The following is a 27,421-nucleotide window of genomic DNA, read 5'->3' on the forward strand; positions in this document are numbered from 1 at the left end:
TTCCTAGATCCTCTGGTTGTTCCCCCTAGAGGACTTGTTGTTGGTCAATAATCTTCAGTTGTCCCGCCCTCTGAACAACTTGGATGGTTTGGAAGCTCTTTATTATGTTGATAAGCTGATTGGAGGGCTTAGTGGATTCTTCATTAGAGTCAATTTTCATTAGCAGTAGGTCCAAAATATATGGCTATATTGATGGGCTCTGTTGAACTTCGGTGGAGGGGGAGATTGTGCTAAAAATCAAAGGGTTCACCATCTCCTTGATTGGTGTCGGGGTTATATATGAATCGTCTATTAGTGCGTTTAGCAAAGTAGTTGTGGGGGGGATGAATTTCGAGAATAAGAAAGAAGTTATGTGCTACTTCATGCTCACCACACCAAATAATAGAGTTATGGGATTTTCGGATACTGTCTTCCTGTTGTTCTTTTCATTTGTTGAGATCGGTCCCTTAGTACACTCTGAGACGAAGTCAGTATAGAGAAAATAAGATGAGCATAAATATCTAATGAGCATTAAGTTCAAAAGAGAGATAAAGGAATCAAGATCTTTTACCATTAGTAAAGTCCTATTTATAGGGATTGGACAATGAGTTTAATTATTAAAGTACCCTTGGGCATTTGGCCAAGTGAACCTAATTTCCGTTAGGCTTGCCCCTTGAATGGCTCGAAGATGGGATTCTCGGCTTAATTGGTCGGCAGGCCGATATCCCTCATCACATAATAATTGTTTTATATGTTTAGCTCTAATATCACAAGTTTTGCTCTTGGTCATTGTAATTTTGGTGCATTGTTTTTTTTAGGAGAATATTTGGGTTGACTTTGTTAGCATAAGTAGAGCCTATTTAATGGCATTTTCAAGTTGATTATGATTTCATTTTAAAAGTAGGAAAATCCGTCCAAAAAATGATTTTTAAAGCAAGAAGAAACATTGTGAAGGAGTAGTAGTAAAATGTGTAATGAGTTACATGTAAATTATGATATGGTCATAATCAAGGGTAAATTTAGGATATCAATTTTGTTCTTCAAAGTTTCGGATTTTGTTTAATGATATTGTTTTTCTTATGTAAACACAGTACACAATGTAAGTGTAATTGGGATTGGGATTCAGACAAACTCAAGTGTTATAATTTTAGTCTTTAGGCAATGCAGGAGGTTTTTGTCTTTTTAATATAAAAATCATTTCAGGATATTTTATATCATTCTGACATTTCTGCTATGTAGATTAATAGGAAGGAATGCCCCTTCTTGAAGGACACTTTTACCATCCCTAAACAATCTCAAGAGGTTAACTTCTCCATCTCTCTATTTACCACTCCCTTCCTTCTTCTTTCATAGCTTTTAACTCTTTTTCTCTCTTATTTGCTAAAAAAACATAAAGAACAATTGAAGCTTGTTTGGGTATATCACTTGTTATTGGTGGTTCGAAGATGAAAAGAAGAAACAATGGTGGCAAATTCGGGATGTATGCATTAGAAGAAATTAAAGATGCAAGTAATAATTTCATAGGATAGATACACAGATTTTTAAACAATTTCGTTACAAATCTGATAATTTGTTTTTATTGTTTTATCACAGGATTGTATGCAACAAGGTTCAATCATACTAATGGAATGCATACAATTAAAGAAGGAGACTTTGGTTCAGCTACTATCTTTTCTCTTTTTTATTATTTTTGTCTGAAATTGTTCTTTGTATTTTTGTAGCTGAGAAGAGAGAGAAAAAAGAAGAAGAATATAGAGAGAGAAAGAGATGAGAATGGAGTGCTAAAACAGGAATACAGAAAAGTAACTTGTTTAAAAAAGAGTCTGAAGCTAAAAAAAGGTGGTCAATCAGAATAGACATAATATATCACCAGCTCTTGTTGGTCTAAGCTCCAGTAGGTAGCCACTCCCTTCTCAGGGAACCGTACGTGAAACTTCCGCCTCATACGGCTCCATCCCGAGCTTCCGTCGTCGGCCCTTGTCATTGGACCACTATCTATGCATGTATTTTTAGCCTGGGACTCTCGAATCTTTTGCTTCTCGGGTGGTGGCGAACAATGCAGTTTGCGTTGCGGGAGATGCCCGTTCGGAACAATTCATACTACCAGCCTATGTTTGTGGTGCGGGCAGACCGACACAGACCTTCGGGTGCTGCTACCACAAATAGTCAAGATGAAAAGCGAGAACCTATTCGCGGTACATATTCTATATCACATGGCAATTAGATGCATTTTTTTTTAGCTCTTCCCCCGGTAAAGAAAAAGTAGTTGTGCCACCCCCTACGTACTGGGTAACTTCGTACCTCTGCTCTCGCTTTTTGTTCTCGCTAACGATCAACATTCTTAATGCAAGATGCCAGCGGAATGATCGCTAGGGCTGCTTCCTTCCTTGTGTGTCGGAGATATAAAGCAAGTGCACCGGAAAAAAACGGGAACTGGGTCGATCTATTCTATGGTGAAGCATCCGAAGCATAACTGCACACTCACACGATCTTTGCCGAGAGATAGGAGCATTCGGTGGAACCGGTGAACTACACTTGTTTCTGGATAGATGTGTGGGACAGAGGGTTCGTGAACGTGTTCAAAATAGTAGATTGGTTCTCTGAAACTTTGCAAGTGTCTTACCAGCTCCTTAAACTTGTCTATAAAAGTAGATTAGCTCCCTGAACTTTGCATGTAAGTTTAGAGAGTTTGTGAGACACTTGCAAAGTTTATGGAGTTAATCTTCTTTTATGGACAAGTTTAGGGAGTTGGTGATACGAAATAAGTAAGTTTAGAAAGTTGATGATACGAAATAAACAAGTTTAAGGAATTTATAAGACACTTGCAAAGTTCAAAAAGCCAATCTACTATTTTGAACAAGTTCATGGAGCTACTAATATATTAAGCCATCAAAATATTTTTATATTACATTTTAAAATTTAGCATTTATCTAAACCCTTAATTACCAAATGAGTTTGGTCATATCTTTAAAAGTATGGATATAATTTACCCGGTCTTTGGCCAAGAGCTTCTCATAATATTGCATGAGTAAGCTACATATATATACTTCTATCTTAATTTAATTAATAATATAAAGAATACAACAATTATACATTATTTTCACAAAAGAAAACAGTAAACTAATATTTTAAATTGATAAGTAAAAAAATAATTAAACGGTAATATATAATCCATGCAATGCATATATATTCACCTAATCTTAATATATAATAATTAGAGCCATTTATTTTCATTTTTTATTTTTTAGAACTACTTTTTATTCTAAAAGATGATAAAAAATGTTTGGTAAAATTTCAAAAAAAAAAAAAATCAACTAATATTTGTAAATTAAACGGACCCTTAGTGTTTAGGGTTTAGCCTCCATCATCTGAATTTGTTTGAAATGACTCATTAACCTCCTAAACTTATTTAAAATGATTTATTGTCCCTAAACTTATCCAATTTCCCTCTTGCTCTACCATATGAATTTAAAAAGTAAATCATGTAATGTTAAAAGAGGCCTTTTTGGAATAAGTTGAGAGAGCAAGCAAACATGTTTAGTTCTGAATAAAAGGCGGATAGATATATACAAATCAAAACGGCTTTCATTTATGGCAAATGCACAGAGACATAAAATGTTAGTCCTCCTCAGAGGGACTTGTCTTGAGAGATACACTCAACCTTTTCTCTTCGTAAAAGGAACACAACCTACCTATTCATCATCTATTTGTACTGTACTGTACTGGTTTCATTTCCTTGGTTAACTCACAAATTTACCTGTGCAGCACATCTCACCAAGTGTCCGTCCGTCTGTGTTAGAATTCCTTCAATTTTTACAGTAGAAGAATTTAAAATACCTGGAAGAATAAAGTGGTTGATCCATCGCCAAATGATCTCAGATCTGCAGGTTTCACCAACGCCCTGCACAATGGGCACGTTCTCTCTCTTTCAAACCTGAAATCAGAATGTCACTCAGCAAAATGATACTAACAACAAACATAAAAGAATATTATGAACTAACCATTCTGATACACAATCTTCACAAAATATGTGTTTACAGCGAAGTAGAATAGGAGCATGCATCTTCTCCTGGCATATAGCACACAGATCTCCTGCTGCATTGACCTGCATCATATTTGGTATAACATATTCTCATGAGCACGACCATAACATAGTTTTCAATAACTTCCCTTTCGCTTAATTAGATTAGGACGAAAGCAACAAATGACATCCATCTCTTAGAATCATTTAAACGATTCAAGCAAGTTATCAATCTTTGCAAGAGGTGTACTGGTTAAAGCTTTCAACTCCAACCTTATCAACTTAAAACACGAAGAAAGTTACAGACGCAAATTCAAAAGTTAACTGTATAAGTCCTTCGGTGCCCATCATGTAAAAATCTAATTTACCAATGAACTTGGCTGCTCTCTCTCATCAGCATCTTGCAGAATGATGTTCGGAAGCAAAATTACCAACATTAAATACCTCAAAGGGTACGTTTCCTTTTAGAAGATTTACAGGTTCGTAATTTCTTTCCAGGAAAAATGGTAATCTGAGTTCTGAGATATATTCATTGACAAGGATGTTCCTCTCTATATACATATACAATTAGAAATCACATTGTCTTGTATTTTATATAGTTCATTTACAAAACCAAGCATTTAAATAATTAATCATATGGTTGTTAAGAGAATGCCTCCTGGAAACTCCACAAATTGTATATCAGATGTTATGTGGTTTATCAATGGCCTAATGGAGAACCAATTAACTTTTTTCCCCCAAAACATGGAACTAAATTCAATAGATAAAACGGCAAAGAATGTCTAGCATTGGGACGCGAAGCAATGCCTGAAAAATGAACAGTAAATCAAATCCCATACCGTTTAATAACAGTGCTCCCATCAGCTAAAATAGCCACAGAAATTCACAATAACTTTTAGTTACTGTACTTCACAGGAATTTTTAACCCTTTTGACCAAATACTACAATGCACAAATTTCTTAACTTGATTGCTAAAGCCTAAATCCACTACATAGAAAGACAATGCTTAAATTCTTAAGCTGAACGCTTTCACCAAATCATTAAGATACGAATGGCATGTACATAAATAAATACCACTTCAAAGTGACTTGGTACATGATGTTCAAGTGGAAGAAGAAATATGACAGAACATAAAGCTAACCAATTTCATGCATATATAGGGCACAAAATTGCAAATCATATGCATTACTCAAGTCCAAATCACCATTACCTGCTCTGATGTTGCATAAGCCCCATAATGTACCTCTTTACGAGATAATGCCTTCAAAGCAGAAAAGAATGATTGCACCTGCATGCAACCAGTCCAAATAAGGAGAAAAAAGAAGTATGTGGCTGGAAGCAGATTACAAAGACCCATGTCCCAAGCCACAGGGCCAGTTCAAAAAGAGTCATCTATTAAAAGAATTACTGGCTGACAACCACAACAAGTTATACCTTCTCGACAACAGATGTAAGCTTGAAAGTCAAGTACAACCCAGTCATCAGTGATGAAAAAAGGCTCCCATATTCTTTATTCAAAAAGAAACGGTACCAAACCGGTGTAGGTAATAAGGCACGATATAGCAGCATCAGATATTCAACCAAAGTTAGCAATTGACCCTGGAAATATGACTACTGTGGTTAGACAAGTACAAAGAGTAGCCAACTTGGATATAGAATAGTTGAAAGAGTAAGGGAATAAGTCTAGAAAGATTCCATTTTTTATTTTTCCTCTTGAAAAGAAGAAAATGGGAGGGATCCAGCTAACAATTACATATACGTTTCAGCCCTCTAAGCCTTTTAAGGAGCAGATAGAACTTCAAATACTTGTTACATATTGCCTCACCTGTTTACGATAATTCCGGCCTCTACTATTCTTGTAATACATCAAGAGAAGACACTTGAGCACCATTGCTGCCTGCCGGACCAAAGTATCTGGAAAAGACCAATTTTAAGAAAACCATCAATAGGCAACAAAACAGCATTGGCTAAAGGTTCAAGTTGATTAACATATAAATATATGAAACTCTTAACTTACTTCAAGAGAAAAAAAATCTCATTCCAACACAAAATATAGATATAAATATATAGCTATATGGAGGTTTATTTGTGGATATCCCATGCAGAACTTATCGTAAATGTGCCTCGTGAGACAAAATACCATAAACAGGCATAAAAGTTATGCAATTTTACAAAATAAATTGTGCCTGCAATCAGATAACATAAATCATTGTAAATAACAACATACCATTCACCATGATGATGAAAATAGCATGCCAGAAAGGTGGTATAGATTTGGGAGGAAGCATGATTAACGGATACAGAAGATCATCATTTTGATACCACCAGTACACACCAACCACATGAAGCGTGAATGCAAGAGAAATGCCAATCAATACAGAGATCTTCCTCTCCCCCTGCAGCCACAAACAACAAACCAAAAAAATACAAGTCATTTCTGATTTAAGTCCTACCTTAAATAATACTTGAAAATTGCAATCTGTTAAAACTATTACATACCTTTAGAGCTGTCTGTTTCCGTAGAATATCATTTGATTTGAACATGACAACAGCAATCCAAATCGTAACGAAGAAACCTGTAATTCCTTAAGAAAGGTAAATGTCACCACTTAAAGAACAGAGCAACCTATAGACAACAGGCAAATGAAACAGGGAGAGGATGAGAGCTGTTCAGGCACAGCAAAACTATTATTGCAACAAATTTAGAAAAATATAACTCTATCATGTGGTATTCCAACTTCCAAGTTACACTTGAAGAGATTCTAAAGCCTTGAAAGCACAAGTTAATACTTAAATTAATATATACATTCAAAAAGCATGATATATCTTTCAACATTAACTAAACTTGTGAGAAGGAAAACAAACAGATCGCCCCAAAAAAAAATCCATACCACTAAAATAACCTTATGATGCTTCTTCTGCAGAAAAATATGAGGCATAAAAGTTCAAGAAAATATATAATTGGAAAGGTGAAGTAGACTATTGATCATTACACTATTGTATTTAAACAGTCTCCTAGCAGTATGGACTTTACTTGTGTTACAAAAATATTCAACTCTTATGCGTTTTGCCTTTCATTTGGAACCCGCATTTTACAGATAATAACTTGAGTGCAGTTAGGGATGATGAATACCATCCCTAAATGTCTGTCCTAGCCTATTAGGATCTAAATTTCTTGGACCCCGGCCCCCACCTCTCTCTCTCTCTCTCATCGAGAATATGGTCTTGGAGTAAGGGGATGCACGGGAGGCTCTTAGAGTCTTAGCTGAATTTAGTTACGCAAAGGGATGGGTCAGAGATTCTTCTTAGTTGGAATTATTTTATTACACATAAGATAGGTGAGTAGGTATATAAAATAAGGGGAAGACAGGATCTTTTCATATAGTAAATTAGGAACGGGTCTTAAGGCTTCCGAAAGAGGGCAAGTCCCTGTGGGAACATTAGTTTCCATGTTCTGCGCATCTATTTTTACATTGTTTTTCATCCTTTGTTTCTCTTGCAATTTTCTTTCCAGTGTGTGGGGAAGAGGGCGAGCCTTGGCGCAACAGTAAACGTTGTTGTCGTGTGACTGAGAGGTCACGGGTTCGAGTCTTAGGAGTGGCCTCTTGCCAAAAAATTGGCAGGGGAAGGCTTGCCCCCAGTACATCCTTGGACCCCGACCCCCACCTCTCTCTCTCTCTCTCTCTCTCTCTCATCGAGAATATGATCTTGGATTAAGGGGATGCACTTGAGGCTCTTAGCTGAATTTAGTTACGCAAAGGGATGGGTCAGAGATTCTTCTTAGTTGGAATTATTTTATTACACATAAGATAGGTGAGTAGGTATATAAAATAAGGGGAAGACAGGATCTTTTCATATATTAAATTAGGAACCGGTCTTAAGGCTTCCGAAAGAGGGCAAGTCCCTGTGGGAACATTAGTTTCCATGTTCTGGGCATCTATTTTTACATTGTTTTTCATTCTTTGTTTCTCTTGCAATTTTCTTTCCAGTGTGTGGGGAAGAGGGCGAGCCTTGGCGCAACGGTAAACGTTGTTGTCGTGTGACCGAGAGGTCACGGGTTCGAATCTTAGGAGCGGCCTCTTGCCAAAAAATTGGCAGGGGAAGGCTTGCCCCCGGTACATCCTTGCGGTGGGACCCCTCCCTGGACCCTCGCTTAGCAGGGACGCATACTGCACCAGGCCGCCTTTTTGTGTGGAGAAGGAAATTCATTAATAGTATTTCTAGTTCATCCCAAAAATTTTGTTGGTTTCTTGCATTTGCTCCAACACGCCAGATGGCAAAAGAATCATGAACACATGGAGAAACAAACAAAAAAAAAAAAAAGGAAAATGAAACAAGGTTGAATAGAATGGAGGTTACAAAATCTGAATCAATAAAGGAACTTCAATTAATCATGCAATTGGTGACAAAATCAGAGCATGGTTATGACTTGGATCAGAAAACAAGAGAAGCAGCCTTTAATGGAGGAAGACCCATTTCCGATGGACTGGCAAGAGTCCCTGATCAAAAGTCCAGACAGTTTATTTCCTAGGGCATCAGATTGCAGCTTCCCTATGCTCCCCAATATATAAGTCTCATGTAGAGGCTAAGAAGATTGAAACCAGTGTTCTCCGACATAGACCCTCGCAGATGGTCGACCCGTGTAGAAACTTATTCCTGGGTTCATTGAACTCATATGCATACCTGTTTTTCATGCCCAGGTTTGTATGGAACCACCAGAGGTGCAACAGTTGTTCATACTTTTGGAATTACACCCCAAACAGAACTAGATGGAATAAAAGAAGAATTCATGGAGCATTTCAATGTCTTAGAATCCCGAATCTGTATGAGGATATGGCAGCATTGCACAAATAAAGATGCATCCAAGAATGCCTTGAAGAGTTTGAGCTCTTTGCTTTATTGGTCCCTCAGCAGCCAAAACTTCAGTATGTCGGCTATTTCATCAATTGGTTGAAAGAATAAATCAAGGGTTGGGTATGCATTCAAGGTTTAAGAACCAGACTTCAAGCTATCAACACAAATAACTCCAGAATTTTAGTTTTGCAGAAGGTATAACAGGCACAGGTCGAGAAAGTAGGCTTGAACATTTCAAGGCAGTGGTTAAAACTCTGCTATCAAAAGTCCCAGGGAAAATAATAATTCTGGTTTAGCGCCACAGAAACAGTTGGACTGCAAATTTTGGTGCTAGCAGAGCAATAGGAGCTCACAGAGGAAGACAGTATAGTTGAGGTTCAGTCTTGAGGAAAAAACTATTCCCAAGGTCAGGTAATGATAGAAAATATGATAAAGGGATTAAGAAGACAAGTGGGTATCTGGAATTAGTTTATACATAGGGACACAGTTGTCAAAGGCCGCTTGAGGCAAGGCTCAGGGGTTAACGCTTCTTTGTGTGTGAGGCCGGCGATGTCAGCCAGGCGTGCACCTTGGCTAGCCTCTCGCCTTGACTGGGGTGCGCCTAGGCGCAATTGTAGGATTTTTTAGGGTTCTAATCACAGCAATAGGAGACCTTTATGATGAAGGGCTCAGATTAAATTAGAAAAAGACATAACACGTAGCAGCTTCTCCTCCATTCTATGAGCTGCGATTCTTTGAAGCAGCCATCTCTGATCTCCTCCATTCCAGCATAAGCAGCACATGAATATGGACTATGAATCAGACATGTCTGATCTCCTCCATTCCAGCATAAGCAGCACATGTTATCAGACTATTATTATTAACTTAGAGCATCTCCAAGAGGCTCTTAGTCCACTCTATAAAAATAATATAAATAATTGACTCTTGGCCATTTAAGAGATTCTAATAATAGTGGGAGGAGAGAGACTCCTCAATAATAAATTGTTAATAAAAAATGAAATAAGGAGGAGACTAAGAGTGGAGAGAGGCTAATCAATAATAGAGAGAGAATGGAGACTCTTAGTGATTTGAGGAGTGACTAAGAGTCTCTTGGAGTTGGTTTTTAACTCAAACTCCTCAAAATTTAACTTAAGAGTCCAACAAAGGAGTCCCTTGGAGATGCTCTCCGTGTTTAGTTGAAGTTGAACTTTGTTAAAGTGTTATTATTTATAATTTTATAGGTTATTTTGTTTTGGTGCGCCTTGTGTTGCTCAGGAGTGTGCCTGGGCCTTGGGCCTAGACTCCACTCTAGGACCCCCTTGTGCCTTAGTGCACCTTGCGCCTTTCACAACTATGCATAGGGATGGGTGAGAGATTTTTCTTAATTGGTGAGTAAGATTTTTCACAACTATGATCTGACTGATTGTGTAAACTTGTTTGGTAAAACTTAGCTGATTGCTAGTTGTTGTTTGGGTAAATGACAAATAAAGACATGTTAAAGCATTTATTTGGGGTTAAAGGGTAATATATAATTAGGGGTAAAAATGTCCTTAAAAAAAGATGGAGCAATAAGCTAATTGAAAAAGCTCATAAAATGAGCTTTTTCAAAATTAGCTTTTTGGACCCAACAAGCTCTTTCAAACCTCTCTTCACCAAACACCACTATTAGAGGTTTGACTAGTCAAAACCTCCAAAGTGTTTCAAACCTCTAATTTTACCCCAAAAAGCTCTTTACCAAACAGGGCCATTGTGAACGAGGAATGTGGCTTAAGGCTAGGAATCAAAATAAAAGTCTCTGTGGGAACAGAAATTTCTTTTTGTTCATCTATTTCTCATTGTTTATCTTTCCTTTTCATCTTGTAATTTGCTTTCCAGTGCTTGCAAAAGGAAACTCAGTAATAATATTTCTAGTTCATTCCAAAACCTCTGTTGGTTTTTATCACACACAAACACTCTCTTTCTTCTAACAAAAAATGCTCTGCAGCTTCTCTTAAATCCAATGCCCAAAGCTAGGAGGTACCTCATTTCTCCTGCCTCCTCTCCATTTCCAATCCCCTCATCTCATATTGAATTTCTACGATTCATCATTTGATTAATATCATTTCTTTGGTTTTAGATCAATGGATCATCATGCCATAGCAAAGAACCTAATACCGGACTATGATAAGTGTGTATCCATGTCGACTAGAAAACATAGGAATATGCAAGAACAAAATGAATTGTCATAGTACATATGGAATTATTACTATAACATGTAAATGTACGAACAGGTTAGCCCCAGTAGAAATTTCTTCTAAGTTTAAAAGATTCATCTTCTTAATTCTTGTGAAGCATGACATGAGGAGACAACAGAGAAATCATCAAAGAAGTTTAAACTTTAGAATCAGCACATACTACGGCGGGAGATATCAAAGATTAGTCAACAGGTATTGAAAAACAATATAAATAAAAACAGTTAATACGCTTTCAATAGAAAAAAAAAACCAGTTAATGCTATGATACCTTGTAAATGCTGGCGTATGAAGACAACCAATAAAAGCAATGAGAAGGGGAGAACTTGCTCAATCCATCTGGCAGCTTGTTGAATATCATATCTCTGGTACGAAGAATCCCTTCCATTAGCCCCACTACCATCAGAAGCTTCCCCATCTCCATTGTTGTTGGAAGGATGCTGAGGAGTACCTTGTGGTGTCCCAGGATCATTTCTAGAATCTCCCTGAACATCTGTTGTTGTCCCAGCAATTGGCTGCTGCACAGATACCTCACTATGACCAACCACCAACCCAGAGCCATCCCTTTCATGTTCATGTTCCCCTGCTCCTATTATCCTGATGGCAACCTCCCCATTGTTGGATGGGGTTGCCGCGGTAGAATCATCAAGCCTATTGTTGTTATGAATTCCGCCAGAACCGTTGATAAAAGGGTCTGATTCATGGTGAGTTGACCTCGCAGTTCGTAAAAGACCCGAATACTCTAGCAAAGCAGAAATCGGTGCCTGAATAATACTTGAAGCCGATAGCGTACCATACCTCCTGGAATTACTACTGTTCGTACTGCTCCCTCCTGAAGAGCCTCTATACGCGTCGGAACTAGTACCGGACGCTTCCATCTGTACAGATGCTCTAACCCTAATCATAAGCATCATTAAACAAATCATCAAGCCATTGATCAGGCAAGGACATATCCTAAAACGAGATATTAAACAAAAAAAAAAAAGGGAAGAAAATGAAAAATACCTTCGAAGGCGAAACTCCGTTGAGGAACTTTGAAATGGAGGAGGAAAGAGAAGAAAAAGAATTATCTCATTCGAGGAACCCTAAATGGAGGAATGAGGAAATTGAAGAAAAAGTCAATAAAGAAGGAGTCATAAATTGACTATTATCGGCATTGGATAGGCTGAATCTGAGCAAAGAGAGAGACAGGTAGAAAGTGAATTGATTGAAGGTAAGAGGAGGAGGAGGAAGAGGGTGATCAAGCAATGCAATTGAGAAATTGATGAATTTTGTTTTTGTGTTTTTCCTTTTTCTTCTTTCTCTCTTGATTTTCTTTTCCTTCTCGCTCTATGACGATAACATAGAAAGCGAGAGAGAGAAAAAGTGGAAAAACAAACCCAAAAAAAAAAAAAAGAAAAACGAAAATGAGTAATTGGGTAAATACAAAAATATTTATATATATATATATATAATTAATAATCAGTTGTTCTTTTTCTTTGTTTGGAAATTTATATTAATAGCATTTTTACAACCAGGATCATAGATACCTCAACTTTAATTTAAAAACCAATTTCACATCTCTTTCTTTTAGATGAGAGAAGAAAATAGTTTATAAACTAAGGTATTTTTTAAATTCTTAATTAGTAAATCAGAAGGTTCTCTCATGCATACGGGTACAAATCAAATCACCTGTATGTCATAGACAGAGCGAATACGCAATCGTAATGGACCCTCTCGGTCAACCTCTTTTTGACCAAGTCTATAATATTTTCGCTTCTCAATAATCTGAATTATTTTCGAATAATAAAAACTGCAATTCTCAAAATGTATCTGACTCACGGAATGAGAACACGATCACGCCTAATCGTACTAGTGGCAATGCCTATAAGCCACAATGAAAAGCCAAAGAAATTCAGTTGTGTGAATTTCAAAACATAGTAATAGAAAATGTAATTTAATTTGCCATGCTAATTCAAAAAAAATTAAAGGATGGCATCTTGTTATTAGAGAAGATAGGGTGGATGATGCCCCACCTTCAATCAGTTGAGGCATATAAACATTCTGACTTTCTTTATTATAATTATATTGTGAATGGCTTGACTGCTGTATTTTACAGTATTTATAGTGTCAAGAAAACAAGAAAGGAATTTTGGAAATCTATGGACCATAAGTATAAATCAATGGATGCATGTGCTTAGAAATTCTTAGTTAGGCAATCTCTTATTTTACCATGGTAGATTCAAAGAAAGTTATAAGTCAGTGTAGGAACTTCAGCTATCCATAAAAATCCATGTCAAATGGATGGTGATAAGTGAATCTTTCCAAATGGTTGCTATAATTGAAAAATAGCAACCTAAACGGAAAAGCTTCAAAAATTACCTTAAGCTTAAATGAAAGTAAATGACTGTTGAAGAGCTTATTGGAGGACTCTTTATTAAAGAAGACAATAGGGGCTCGAAGAGGAAAGTCTCCAACATTGTCAATCAATTTGTGGCTAGGTCCAATATGGTGGAGGTCAAAAAACACTCCAAGAAAGGAAAGTTTCCCCAAACCGGATCAAAGTTAGGTCTGAAAGGTGGCATTTCCAAGAAACCCAAGTTAAAATGGGAAATGTTACAGTTGTAACAAGATGGACCGCAAGTCATCTAATTTTAAGCTTTCAATGAGGGTCAAGCCAAATGAAGCGAATATCTTGGAAGCCATTATTCAAGATGTGTCTAACATCAATTAATGTGTTGTGGTTTCTAAAGTCAACATGGTTGATTCAAATCCAAGGGAATGGTGGATTGACACTAGTGCCACACTTCACATCTATTGTAATAAATATTCATTTGTTGAACTGCCTTCTAATACCCTCTATTTGGGTAATTATACTACTTCAAAGATCAAGGAAACTAATACTGTGATTCTGAAGATACTTCTAGAAAAGAAGTGAACCTGTAGAATGTCTTGTATGTGCATAGCATTCGGAATAACTTTGTTTCTAGTAGCCTCTTAAGTGCTCATTGGGTTAAGATGGTTTTTGAAGTCGAAAAGTTTATTTTGTCTAAGGGTGGAATGTATGTGGGCAAGAGGTATGTATCCAATAGGATGTAGAAATTTAATGCAATTTTTTATAAGTTCAAAATAATGAATATTAATAAGAATATTGTTTCTTCTATTTGTATCATTGATTCATTTGATTTATGGCATGGTAGACTTAGACATGTTAATTATGATACTTTGTATAGATTAAGGCTTAATGCATATTTACACGTTTAAACTTGGCAAGTTGCCTGATAGGGGTGTTTCGTCCCTATCTTTTAGCATGGTTTACGGTTTAATTTAAGACTAAATAAACAAGCTTAATTAAAAAAATAAGGAGTTTTTAATAAAATAACGAAATAAAAATAAAATTCGTACTTTCGGTTTATTGTCTTTATTTTTGATTAAATTTAGAAACTAAAACGTCAAGCTAACTCGGCTCTCGAGAATTGTATTTCAGGTATGAGTAAAGAGCAAAATCCCACCGACATACGCAGGTCGTATAAACCTCCACGCGGGGCGTGATATCTAGTCAGAACTGATTGCTCAGTCCACAGGCACCACGTGGGACTTACCCACTGATACGCGAGGCGTATGAACCACCGCGCGGGGCATATGAGCAATAATGATCTCAATCATGAAGGTCAGACTGCATGGTCTTCCAAGTCAACAGGTTCTACGTGGGGCGTCCCACCTTACACGCGGGGCGTATATGGAAATTCTTCAATCTAAAGATCCAGGGACTCTTCTACGCGGGGCGTCCCACCTTGCACGCGGGGCGTATATAGAAATTCTTCAATCTAAAGATCCAGGGACTCATATACGCGGGGCGTTCTCCAGGCTACGCGTGGCGTAACAGACATAATTCAAGCTATTAAATCTCATGAGCTCAATGTTAGGCATGAAATTGACTAACATTAAAAGGTGTTAATTATAATGAATTAAGGGTGTTTGTAGTGCTTTATTACATGAAAGAATGCCTTATAGGTGTTTTTATGCAGATAAGGAAAGACTTAGCCGAATAGACTGGAAGCAGCCTGTTCGCACTACCAAAAGGAGATTATGCCATTCTTTGATCCAGCGGTCAAACGCTGGAACCCCTGATGATGGACAACGACTTGACGGGAAACAGGTACGACAGTAGCTGCTAGAAGAAAGGCGGAGAAGTGCAGGCATAAAGTAATAAGATGAAAAGAAAGCTCGACCCTTGAGTGTTCAAGGGTCAAAATGATCTTCAACCACTTTTAGAAATCTTTAGATTTTCTGAACTATTGACTTTGTTTTGTAATATATTTTGTGCGGATACTTTGCTAGTACCGTTTTAGACTCTGACCTTTCCTTTAAATAGAGGTAGTAAGGAAGGAAAGGTATCGCATTTTGGAAGAAACAAAAAGATAGACTTTTTTGAAGGAGAGAGCTCCATAGATGGAGTTTCAGAGCTTTGAACTATCTGATTGCTCACTCGCCTGTATGAGTGAGTAATCCTTTTGAATGGGCTCGGCCAGTCGGGGCCGGTAATGTAAGTTTTTCCAAGTCTAGCAATGAATGAATGATGTTAATGCATGAAGTGTTTGTTGAGGCTTTATATTCCAATGCTTGAGCATGTATGTTTGTGTTAGATGAATGATAGGAAACTGCTTTCATCTTCACCGAACTCTCTATCAAACATCCAACCCCGAAGCAGAAATGTTATGTGGTTTTACCAAGGGTTTTCTCATAAGAAATGTTGTTTCAATCTTAATGCAAGAAAGAACAAACCTTTAGGACGCTACAGGTTTTAGTAAATTTTAGAATCTTAAGAACACACGAGAGTTGACTTAAGTGAGAGTTAAAACAGAAACCTTGGCTTTAGTTGCATCATTCATGATTTGTTTGGTTGTTGTCAAGCTTACAGTAACCTGTTCCGCTGTGCTTAGCCTGTTCTCCTTATTATCAATATCAAGCAATCATTTTTACACGTAAAGCAACTTGTTTAGTCATTAGTCTTCACAACTACCAACATCTGTCAAATACAAAAGAAGCACACACTACGAGCACCCTGTTCACAAAGTATTTCTCATAAACTTTGGTCATCAATCCCTATGGATACGATACTTGACTTATCACTTTATTACTTGTATCTAGTGCACTTGCTAGAGTCCATTCAGGAGACAACACTCAACCACGCGGGGCGTGCCCCAGTCTACGCGGGGCGTGGTTGAGACAACAAGATCTGAATTTGGTCCACATGTAGGAGATTATTAACGGAATGGGTCAATACGCGGGGCGTTCTCAACCCTACGCGTGGCGTATCATGGTGCAACTGCAGAAATAATGTATCTCAATGCTTGTATCTTGTAGATTTACAATTTTACCCCTAGCTTGATGTGTATAAATAAGAGTGATTAGCACTCATTTAGGCATTCAGATTTTACATAGCAAAACTCCATCACCTTGAGAGCTTGTTCGTGTATTTCGTTACTCCGTGAAAGTTCCATTCCATCCTCGTTCATCAAGCTCGAGAGTTCCACCTCCAAGACCCAAGAGACGGCATTGAGTCCGGTTAGCTAGTTCCGAGGGCTGATTCTTCCCTTTTCACTTGCTAATTAGCTTGTACTCTTCCTATGTTCTAGGCTTGGTTGTATTCCGTATTTACGCTTTCCATATTTATAATTTATGATTTACAATCTCTTTTTCTCTATACGTGTTGATATTTGTAATTGATTATTGTGTAGGGGAGTGCGATTTCCGATGCCATTCGGGCTACCTTTAGGGATTTACATAGGTGTTGCCTTACCGGAAGTGACGCACCAGAAACTGTAGGAATTGACAAGCCATGGAACTTACGGGCCCTAGTTTGTAATCCCCAGCATTAGACACGCCTTGATTAGGAACCACGTAGTCTAAGTGCTTCACAGGTCGGTCGAACTACACGTAGTCGTCATTGCAAGAGTAAATCATCAACGGTATATATATTTGGAGTCATTGTTTATCATACTTATAACTTATCGCCATCCATATCACTTCGTAGAGTTTTCGTTATATAAATCTGTCTCACCCGTAGTTAGGAGTAACTTGTAGTTGTTTCCAAAATCAACCCAAAGTATTCACCGCTTAGATAACATATAAAACCGAGTCGTTTAATACTTGTGGTTATAAATCCCGTGGATTCGATACCCGGTCTTAACCGGATTATTACTTGATACGACGGGGTACACTTGCCCCTAAGTAGTAGCGTCTAGTAGAGATAGAGCATTTAGAAAGATCACATCCATAGTCGTAACGTCCTTATCATAATATATATTTAGAGCTCTACCAGACACTCATCAAGTTTTTGACGCCGTTGCCGGGGATTTATAATTTCGTGCAATATTAGACAAAAACGTTTTATTGTTAGTTTAAGCATTCTTTTTGTATAAATTGTTTATACTACCTTCTACTAACAACATTCTTTGTGTACTTAAAATTTCGTTATCTACTTCTTTATTTTATGTGCACCCGATCTCGGAGTGATACTCTCGTTCCTATTGATCTTGAAATTGAACGTACTCTTTGTAGGATTCGGAGAGAGAAAATGGCCAACCTCAGCAATGAAGCGAACCAACCCGAGGCCAACCAAAGGCCGCCTATTCAACCCGTGAATAACAACCGCAATGGAGGAGGCAATGACACGCGATCGATTATGGAGATTCTTGCTCTGCATCGCCCTCAAAATCGCAACGGAATCGTCGCTCCCACCATTCCGGCCAACACATATGAAATAAAGACTAGCATGATCCAACTAATCCAACAACTTGGTCAATTCGGAGGGGAACCCCATGAAAACCCTAACGAACATATTGATAAATTTCTTATGTGTGCCAAAACTTCTCGGCAGAACGGTGTTCCGGTTGAGGCTGTATGACTAAAGTTATTTCCTTTCTCTTTGACAGGACAAGCGTTGAAGTGGTTGCACTCGTTGGAGGCGGGATCAATTACATCATGGGAGGAGCTTGAGAAGGAGTTCCTTTCCTACTACTTCCCGCCGTCCAAAACGGTTAAGTTGAGGAACGATATCACGTCCTTTAGGCAACTTGAATGCGAGGCCCTTCACTCAGCTTGGGCTAGGTTCCGAAAGTTGCTCCGAAACTGCCCCCATCATGACATCCCTAAGCATGATTTGGTAAGTACCTTCTACCATGGTTTAACTCCCACTAATCGTGCAACCGTTGATTCCGCTGCAGGTGGGGATTTGTTTCGAAAATCGACAAGCGAGGCTTATGATCTCATCCACGAATTAGCTAGGAAAAGTGTCCAGTGGCAAGAAGATCGGCTTGCCGGACCCTCGCGACATCAAACATTTTCCGTGGAAGACGAGGCTCCCAAGATCTCCATGGTTGAGATGAATAAAAAGCTAGATGCCTTAATGGTGCAAATGAGCCTCAAGAATACAGCACAGGTCCTGATGTGCTCGCATTGCGGTGGTGACCACCATGGTAAAGATTGTCAAGCCGGAAGCCCTTTTGCCGGCGATGCCGAAAGCGTAAGTTATATAGGGGGCAACCAAGGTATAATTCTAATTATAACTCCTACCATAACTCGAATGCTTATCACCACCGTAATAATAATAACAACGGATGGAGGCCTCAACACCAACACCCGAATTTGTCTTATGGCAACAATCAGAATGTGTTGAAGCCCCCATCCGGATTCCATAATGAGTTCAAGGAGCAAGGATTGGGCCAATCCCCCAACGCCCAAGGAGGACAAAGCTCTCAACCTCCTAGCAATGCACAAGACTCTACGGTAATTAATCTCCTTAAGGAAATATCTTCCCGTCTTGCTAACAATGAGGCTTTTTGTAGGGATTTGGGACATCAAGTGGCCCAATTGAATCGCCAACAACAAGAGAGACAACATGGGTCTCTCCCGACTAACACCGAACAAAACCCAAGGCCCAAGAACTGGGAGACCGCACAAGCAATAACTCTCCGTAGTGGTAAGGGTTTGGAACCACCGGTTCCAAAGGCGATTCCAACCGCTCCAAAGGTAAGTGACGAACCAGAAGTGGTAAGCAACCCCGGTTCGGATCCGAAACCCATGACTTCCTCAGATAAGAATGAGAATGTGTGTGATCTAATTGGGGCTTACGTACTGAAGCTCCCTTTTCCGCAACGATTTAAAAAGGAGAAATTGGATCACCAATATGGCAAGTTTTTGGAAATTTTTAAGAAACTTCACATTAACATCCCGTTTGCGGAGGCATTGGAACAAATGCCCACCTATGCGAAGTTTCTTAAAGAAATCCTCGCCAAAAAGAGGAAGTTAGAACATAATGAAACGGTAGCGCTTACGGAGGAATGCTCCGCGATTATAACGATAAACTCCCACCTAAACTCAAAGATCTAGGAAGTTTTTCTATCCCATGCACGATTGGTAATGTTGAGTTTAGTAGAGCTTTATGTGATTTAGGTGCTAGTATCAATATAATGCCTTTGTATGTTTTTAGGAAGCTCGGCTTGGGAGAGCCAAAGCCTACCAATATAACACTTCAATTGGCCGATAGATCCATTGCCCGGCCAAAAGGAGTTGTGGAGGATGTCTTAGTGAAAGTGGAAAAGTTCATTTTCCCCACCGATTTTGTGATGCTCGACATGGCGGAAGACGATTCGGTACCGATCCTCCTAGGACGACCATTTCTTGCAACGGATAGGACTCTCATTGATGTCCATGAAGGTAAGCTTATCCTACGGTTGCAAGACGAAGAGGTAGTGTTTAACGTGTACAACTCCATGAAATTCCCGTCTCATACCATGGAGGATTGTAACTTTTTAAATTCCGTAGACTCTATTGATCTATTCGTTGAGGATTTTTGTGATAGGTCTTCCGTGGAAACCTTTTCGGATACAAATGGTAATGAGCATTTGGATGAGGAGCCATTGAACAAACCGTTTGAATACTCCTCCGAGATAGAACAATGTCTGTTGGCAAGGAGCCGGTTCGAGGGTTTGGACCGGGATAGCAAAGTAAAACCGAAGTTGTCTCTCGAAGAGCCTCCGACTTTGGAACTTAAACCCTTGCCTCCTAATTTGAAATATGTGTTTTTGCAACCTCTTAGTTTCTTACCCGTTGTTATATCTTCACTTTTGACAGAGGAAATGGAGGAAGCATTGATTGCGGTGTTACAAAAACACAAAGGCGCATTTGGATGGACCATTCACGACATTAAAGGGATTAGCCCCACCATTTGCACACACCGCATCTTTATGAAGGACGAAGTCAAACCCTTCGTGCAGCCGCAACGACGACTCAACCCCAACATGAAAGAGGTAGTGAAGGTCGAGGTAATCAAACTCCTCGACGCAGGTATAATCTTTCCTATCTCCGACAGTCCATGGGTTAGTCCGGTCCAATGCGTTCCCAAAAAAGGGGGCACTACGGTAATGGAAAATGATCAAGGGGAATTAATTCCCACACGAAAACTAACGGGGTGGCGAGTATGCATTGATTATAGGAAACTTAACGAAGCCACCCGAAAAGATCATTTTCCCTTGCCGTTCATTGACCAAATATTGGAAAGAATGGCGGGATATAAATTCTTTTATACCCTCGATGGCCTATCCGGCTATATGCAAATCCTCGTTGATCCTTCGGATCAAGAAAATACGACATTTACTTGTCCGTATGGGACATTTGCATATAGGCGGATGCCGTTTGGGCTTTGTAATGCTCCCGCCACCTTTCAACGGTGCATGACGGCTATATTCTCCGAGATGATTGAGGATTTCATGGAAGTCTTCATGGATGATTTTTCTGTTTTTGGGTCCTCCTTTGAAATTTGTTTAAGCAATCTTGATAAAGTCCTTCAACGTTGCGAGGACACTAATCTAGCTTTTAGTTGGGAAAAGTGTCAGTTTATGGTTCAAGATTATATCGTTTTGGGACACAAAGTGTCCGGGGAGGGAATCGCGATCGATCCGGCCAAGATTGAGGTGATTGAGAAATTGCCTCCACCAATCAATGTTAAAGGGATCCGGAGTTTCTTAGGTCATGCGGGGTTCTATAGGCGATTCATAAAAGATTTCTCTAAAATAGCGACCCCCTTGACCCAACTCCTCTTAAAGGATGCGGAATTTAGTTTTTCCTCCGAATGTTTACTTGCATTTAACACGCTAAAGGAAAAACTAATTAACGCACCCATCATGGTGAAACCCGATTGGAATCTCCCCTTTGAACTGATGTGTGATGCGAGTGATTTGGTTGTAGGTCCTTGTTTGGGCCAACGGGTGGATAAACTTTTTCGCCCCATTTTCTATGCGAGCAAAACGCTCAATGAGGCCCAACAAAACTATTCCATTACGGAAAAAGAGATGCTCGCGGTAGTTTTTGCTTTCGATAAATTCATATCATATCTTGTGTTATCAAAAATTATCGTATACACTGACCACGCAGCTCTCAAGTACTTAATGACTAAGTAGGATGCCAAACCACGGTTGATACGGTGGATTCTACTCCTACAAGAATTCGACATCGAAATCAGAGATAAAAAAAGGAGTGGAGAATGTTGTGGCTGACCATCTTTCCCGGTTACAAAGCGAGCAAGCCAAATCTCCGGAATTTGTGGAGATCAAGGAGACCTTTCCCGACGAAACACTCTATGCGGTAACACCTCTACCTTGGTATGCCGACATGGCAAACTACAAGGCCGGTAATATTCTTCCCCCGCACCTTACCTACGAGCAACGTAAGAAGTTCTTTCACGACGCTAAGAACTATTTTTGGGAAGAACCATATTTGTTTAAATCTTATGCTGATAATATTATTCGTAGGTGCATACCGGAAGAGGAGTTAAATCATGTGTTACAAATGTGTCACACCCAAGAGCCGGGGGGCCATTTCGGCCCAAGTCGGACTATGGCAAAGGTTTTGCAATATGGCTTTTATTGGCCTACCATGTCCAAGGATTCCCAAGACTTCGTCAAATCATGTGACGCTTGTCAACGGAGCGGGAACATCTCCCGTAAACATGAACTGCTCCAACAAGGGATCCTAGTTTGCGAACTTTTTGATGTTTGGGGGATAGACTTCATGGGACCTTTCCCTAAGTCGCATAACAATGCCTACATTCTCGTGGCGGTTGACTATGTCTCCAAGTGGGTGGAGGTCGTTGCCTTACATTCAAACGACTCTAAGGTGGTGGGAAAATTTATAAAAAAAACATCTTTACTCGGTTTGGAACCCTTCGAGCTATCATTAGCGACGGGGGTTTCCACTTTTGCAATCGCCAATTTGACCAACTCTTACATAAATACGGGGTTGCACACCGAGTTTCCACACCATACCACCCACAAACTAGTGGGCAAGTTGAGGTTTCTAACCGCGAACTAAAACGTATTTTGGAAAAAACGGGCAGCTCCTCTAGGAAAGACTGGAGCCTAAAGCTCGATGACGCTCTTTGGGCCTACCGCACGGCGTTTAAAACGCCCATCGGAATGTCGCCCTATCACTTAGTTTTCGGGAAATCATGCCACCTACCGGTGGAATTGGAGCATAAGGCATATTGGGCTCTGAAATTTTTAAACTTAGATGTGCAGGTTACAGGGGAACATCGTCTCCTCCAACTCAACGTCCTTGATGAACTTCGTCTAGGTTCATACGAAAATACCAAACTTTACAAGGAACGTACGAAAAAATGGCACGACAAGCACATGCAAATCCGGGAGTTCAACAAGGGGGATCAAGTTCTCCTATACAAATCCCGCCTCCGTCTGTTCCCAAGAAAATTGAAAAGTCGGTGGTCGGGACCATACACCATCATCAATGTACACTCCTCCGGAGCAATCGAAATCCAAGGTCCCGATAATGCAACCCTCCGGGTGAACGACCACTGTCTGAAAATATACCGAGGCGGAGCTCTTCCACAACATGGCAAAGCCACATTTCTCCGAACTCCGTAGGCACGCACACACGAAAGTCGAGCTACTCCGACTCTAAACGTATCCCCGGTTTGCATTTCTCAAACCCTTTGTGTATATGTATTATATCCGTTTTCACCTTATTTTTATTTTTTCTTCTTCTTTGTATGCATTTTCCTTTTCTTTCAAAATTTTTTTCTTTCCTTCCAGCTCGTTTCGTTTCTTTTAAATTAAAAACCACGAAAAAACAAATCCCTCGCTAATCCAAAGTGCTTACGCGGAGCGTACACACCATTACGCCCCCGCGTAGCCGAGTCTCTGCTCTTATCTTAGTGCTCAACTGCACGGCTACGCGGGGCGCCATACTTCCCACGCCTTGCGTCCTCCGTTACGCGGGGCGCCGCATTTTCCACGCCCCGCGTCCTCCTTCCAACCAAGTCCAAGACAAGAAAATAACAGCCACGCAGGGCGTGCCCCCTTCTACGCATCGCGTGTCCTCGGGGAGTTGCGGATTGTAACTCCCCATAACAGCTTTTTCTCTTCCCCAAACATTTTTTGTCCCACTTCCACACTCCACCTCCTCTCACATCCAATCACCCCAAGTCTTTTCAAATTCAAATTTCTTTAACTTCCCTCTACATTAATTTTGCCTTTAACCACCCTCTTAATTGCCCATTAAAAACATAAAAAAATTAATTAGCCACTAAAACCTTTCAATTCTCTTTAACAGAAAATGGTTTAATATTTCGTCGGATACGCGTGGCGTGGCCCCTTCACGCCCCGCGTCCTACCCCTTCTTCCACTCATTTTTGGCCAGGAGGTGTGATACGCGTGGCGTGCCCCTCTGCACGCCCCGCGTGCCGTGGCAGTTTTTGCACTAAATTCGGCCAGGAGGTGCGATACGCGTGGCGTGCTCCCCTGCACGCCCCGCGTGCCGTGGCAGTTTTGCACTAAATTCGGTCAGGCGGTGGGATACGCGTGGTGTGGCCCCTTCACGCCCCGCGTACCCCTCTGGGAATCCGCATTTCACTTGGATTCCCACTCCTCCCCTATTTATACTCCTCCCTCTTCCCTAACTTCCTCTCTTCCACTCACTCCACCTTCCCAAATTCACTAAGATATCTCCCTCCCTCCTCACCTTACTCACTCTCCCTCATCATGACCCGCAGCAAGAGAGCCGCTAGTGACCGTCCCCCGCGGTCCACTCGTGCCCGCTCTTCTCGTTCCCAACATCAACAATCACCACCACCCTCCGAACGAGAAGAAACACCACCACTCACCCACCAATACAACGCCCCCTTTCACCTCCTCACTGAAGCGGAGGTGGTCCAGTACCTCACCATCTCCACTTCCACCGTCATGGCCATCCCATATATCGATCGCAGTATTCTTGACCACTACGATCTCGGTAGTGCTTTCGAAGATCGTCTCCGCGCCTTTGGTTGGCATGACCATTTTCGTGCGCGCCATCACGTGTACCCGTCGTTGGTTTAGGAATTCTACACTACCATTGTTTCTAATGGTGTCCCCGGTGCCGCCCTCTTCACCTTCCGCCTTCACAACCATCCCTACTCCATTGACACGGCCTGGATCCGCACGTATTTCACCAAGCAAACGGAACCCGACACCACCCATTGGCCCTCCGATGACGCTGCCCGCGAATTCTGGGCCACCATCACCGGCTTGGATACCTATGATGTCTCCAACCTCCACCCGGGTAGCATCCGCGACCCCATCCTTTACCTCTTCCACCGCTTCATCAACTATTATTTTACGGGGAAGTCCGAGTCCAACAAGGTCAACAAGCTTGAGCTTCTGGCTCTGTATTGTTCCGTGAACAGCCTCACATTCGACCTCTCCTTCCTTGTTGCTACTATGCTCCACCAAATGCCAACACGGAGGCATGCCAAACTTGGGCTCGGGCATCTAGTCACTGTTTTTGCCACCTCCGCCCTTGGCTCCGCCGCCCTTGACCGCCTTCACCATTTAGAACCCTGCCTCTTGGAGAAAAACGCCTTCAAATCCCTCAAACGCCGTGCCTCCGGCCCGGTGAGAGTTCGGGGGCCGACGAGCAACAAGCGGAGGATGGGTGGGACTCCGACCTCGGACTCAACTTTATCCCACCCCCAACCATGACTTCAACTCCATCTATGCCCGGTTGGATATTTTGGAGGGAAACCAACGACGTGATCGGGCCCACTTTGACTCCCGGTTCGACGCCTTGGATGCTCGCCTCGACACTTCCGAGGCCCAAAGGCAAGCAGATCGGGCTAGCTTCGACGCATTTACCCACACCTTCTTCACCCACTTCAACATCCATGGGCATCCTCCTCCGCCTCCACCCTAGTTTTTCTTTATTTTTCATTTTTATGTTTTTATGCTTTTATCATTTCTATGTTTTTTCCCTCCCGTTTGTATGTTTTTCCTTTCTTGTTTCTTTTATTTTTCATCTTGTACTGTCTTTTGTTCGTTTAATCTATGTTTCTACTTGTGTTTTCTTCTTTTCTTTTCCGGCTTTCTGTTTTCATTTTTACCATACGCGTTCTTTTTATGGTTTTGTGTTTTCCCGTTTCTGTACTTTTCATTTTTATGTTCTCTTGTAGTTCGTTTTTACTATATATCTTTGTGTTTTCCACTCCTCCTTTTGAAGACATTTTGCTTTCCTTTTTGTTCCTAAAATAAAGTTCACGCGGAGCACCTCTTTCGGCAAGCCCCGCATGCCTAACCTTCTGCCTTACACAATGGCTTGAAACACAGAACACGCGGAGCGCCCCTCTGAGTGCGCCCCGCGTATCCGTGTCTCTGGCCTCAATATACTTAATATGCATCTCTTACGCGGGGCGCCCCCCTGGGTACGCCACGCGTAGGACCTGACCTCCAGGGTCCTTTTCCCCTTTACATTCTCTCTTTCTTTTTGTTTTTGTTTTCCTTTCTTTTGCGACGTCCTTGGAATAAACGTCTTTTTAATCACGCGGAGGGTTGTGCAACCCCGCACTCACCGTTTGTTTTGCACTAACAAAAACAAAAATAAAAATCAAATAAACAACAAAATAATTAAACTAGTTTATTGATTCTTAAAATTTTTCCGACACACTACCTCCCTCGGAAATTAATTAAAAGTTTTGTTATTTGTTCTTAAATGTAAAGACGTTGAAACAAAGGATTGGTCTACTTAAGATATTTAAGTCTTGACTCCGAAACTAGAGAATTTATGCATAGTCAAAACTTGTATTTAACGGAAAGCAATGTGTTCCCTAACCCACACGTCATCTTTATAATAAAAATTAACAAGGCAATAAAAACAGGATTTTTTAAAGTCTCACGGGAACTTGAAAGTGCACAATTTGACCTGAAATTTTGTGAGGTACTTTTGAGCCAAAAAGAGTTCGCTCGAGAACTCTACTTTTTTTTCACAAAACATTTTCGAGAGCTTTGACTTCACTCAACTCATAAAGTTTGCACCTAATGCCGGGTTAAGTACACTTGTTTTGGTAAAAAGAGCAATAGCCGATGAAACGGGCCCATTTAGACTAATTCTTTCTTAATTACTTTTTTGTCATTTTTTATGACCTCTAGGAAACCCCCTCGAGCCTATTAACCAACTTCTTTGCTAACACCTTTGCAAACATTTAACCCTTTTTCCTCTTGATCGAATACCGACAAAATCAATGGCATCGGGAATAACCAAAAGCTCTAGCAAATAAACACCATAAAATCTTGAAATCGTTTTTGTGCCGCTCTCAACAAAAAAAAAACAAAGAGCAAAAAGGCATTCTCAAGCTCCGTTCGAGCAATTTCAAGATATACCTTTCACGCTTGCCAGAGCAAAATGAATGAAAAAAAAACGATGCAACCAACAAAGAGGTATTCGAACTCGAGTTTCTAAAAATTAACCACTAAAAAGCCACCCACATTACAACCCCCTCCAGGTCCATTTTTAATATTGCCTAAACCATGATATAGGTGGAAAAATCCGGATGAACATGCAAACTCGGAATGACCTTGAGTAAGTTCAAAGAAGAGCGTTAAGAGTGAAATCCCTTGGTGAGGTACAATCGGGGTCTCAAGAGATAATCAATCCCCGTTAATATTGCCTATTAATTTTGATCATGGAGGTTTCGAATAAGTTTGGTCGCTCATTTGCCTACGTGGGTACATTTCGAAAACTTTTCGTAAAACCTTAGTTTTGAAGTCACGCACTTTGTAAAACCAACCGAGGGTTTGTTTCTTACTTGTCTCAATCCTTTGTCTTTCAACTTCTTTTACTTGAGGACAAGTAAAACTTTAAAGTCTGAGGAGGTTGATAGGGGCGTTTCGTCCCTATCTTTTAGCGTGGTTTACGGTTTAATTTAAGACTAAATAAACAAGTTTAATTACAAAAATAAGGAGTTTTTAATAAAATAACGAAATAAAAATAAAATCCGTACTTTCGGTTTATTGTCTTTATTTTTGATTAAATTTAGAAACTAAAACGTCAA

At 40.2% G+C, this 27,421-nt stretch overlaps 1 protein-coding gene across 3 annotated transcripts; it reads right to left on the reverse strand.

Annotated features, from left to right (window-relative positions):
* Positions 1-3,544: 3,544 nt before the first annotated feature.
* On the reverse strand, positions 3,545-12,429 carry LOC136205736 (uncharacterized). 3 transcript variants are annotated; one of them, XM_065996480.1, is made up of 9 exons: positions 12,070-12,429; positions 11,336-11,961; positions 6,500-6,585; positions 6,228-6,396; positions 5,826-5,914; positions 5,435-5,599; positions 5,211-5,288; positions 3,981-4,084; positions 3,545-3,913 (listed from the first exon to the last, which is right to left on the reverse strand). In XM_065996480.1, exons 2-9 carry the CDS (start codon positions 11,940-11,942, stop codon positions 3,808-3,810), a joined length of 1,404 nt encoding a protein of 467 aa, XP_065852552.1. In that variant the 5' UTR covers positions 11,943-11,961; positions 12,070-12,429; the 3' UTR covers positions 3,545-3,807. The 3 variants fall into 3 exon arrangements, with proteins under 3 accessions (XP_065852552.1, XP_065852551.1, XP_065852550.1); XM_065996479.1 differs by lacking the exon at positions 12,070-12,429 and having other exon boundaries at positions 6,500-6,576; positions 11,336-11,978; XM_065996478.1 differs by lacking the exon at positions 12,070-12,429 and having other exon boundaries at positions 11,336-11,978.
* Positions 12,430-27,421: the final 14,992 nt, after the last annotated feature.

Source organism: Euphorbia lathyris, chromosome 9 (assembly GCF_963576675.1).
Source record: "Euphorbia lathyris chromosome 9, ddEupLath1.1, whole genome shotgun sequence".
Taxonomy (NCBI): domain Eukaryota; kingdom Viridiplantae; phylum Streptophyta; class Magnoliopsida; order Malpighiales; family Euphorbiaceae; genus Euphorbia; species Euphorbia lathyris.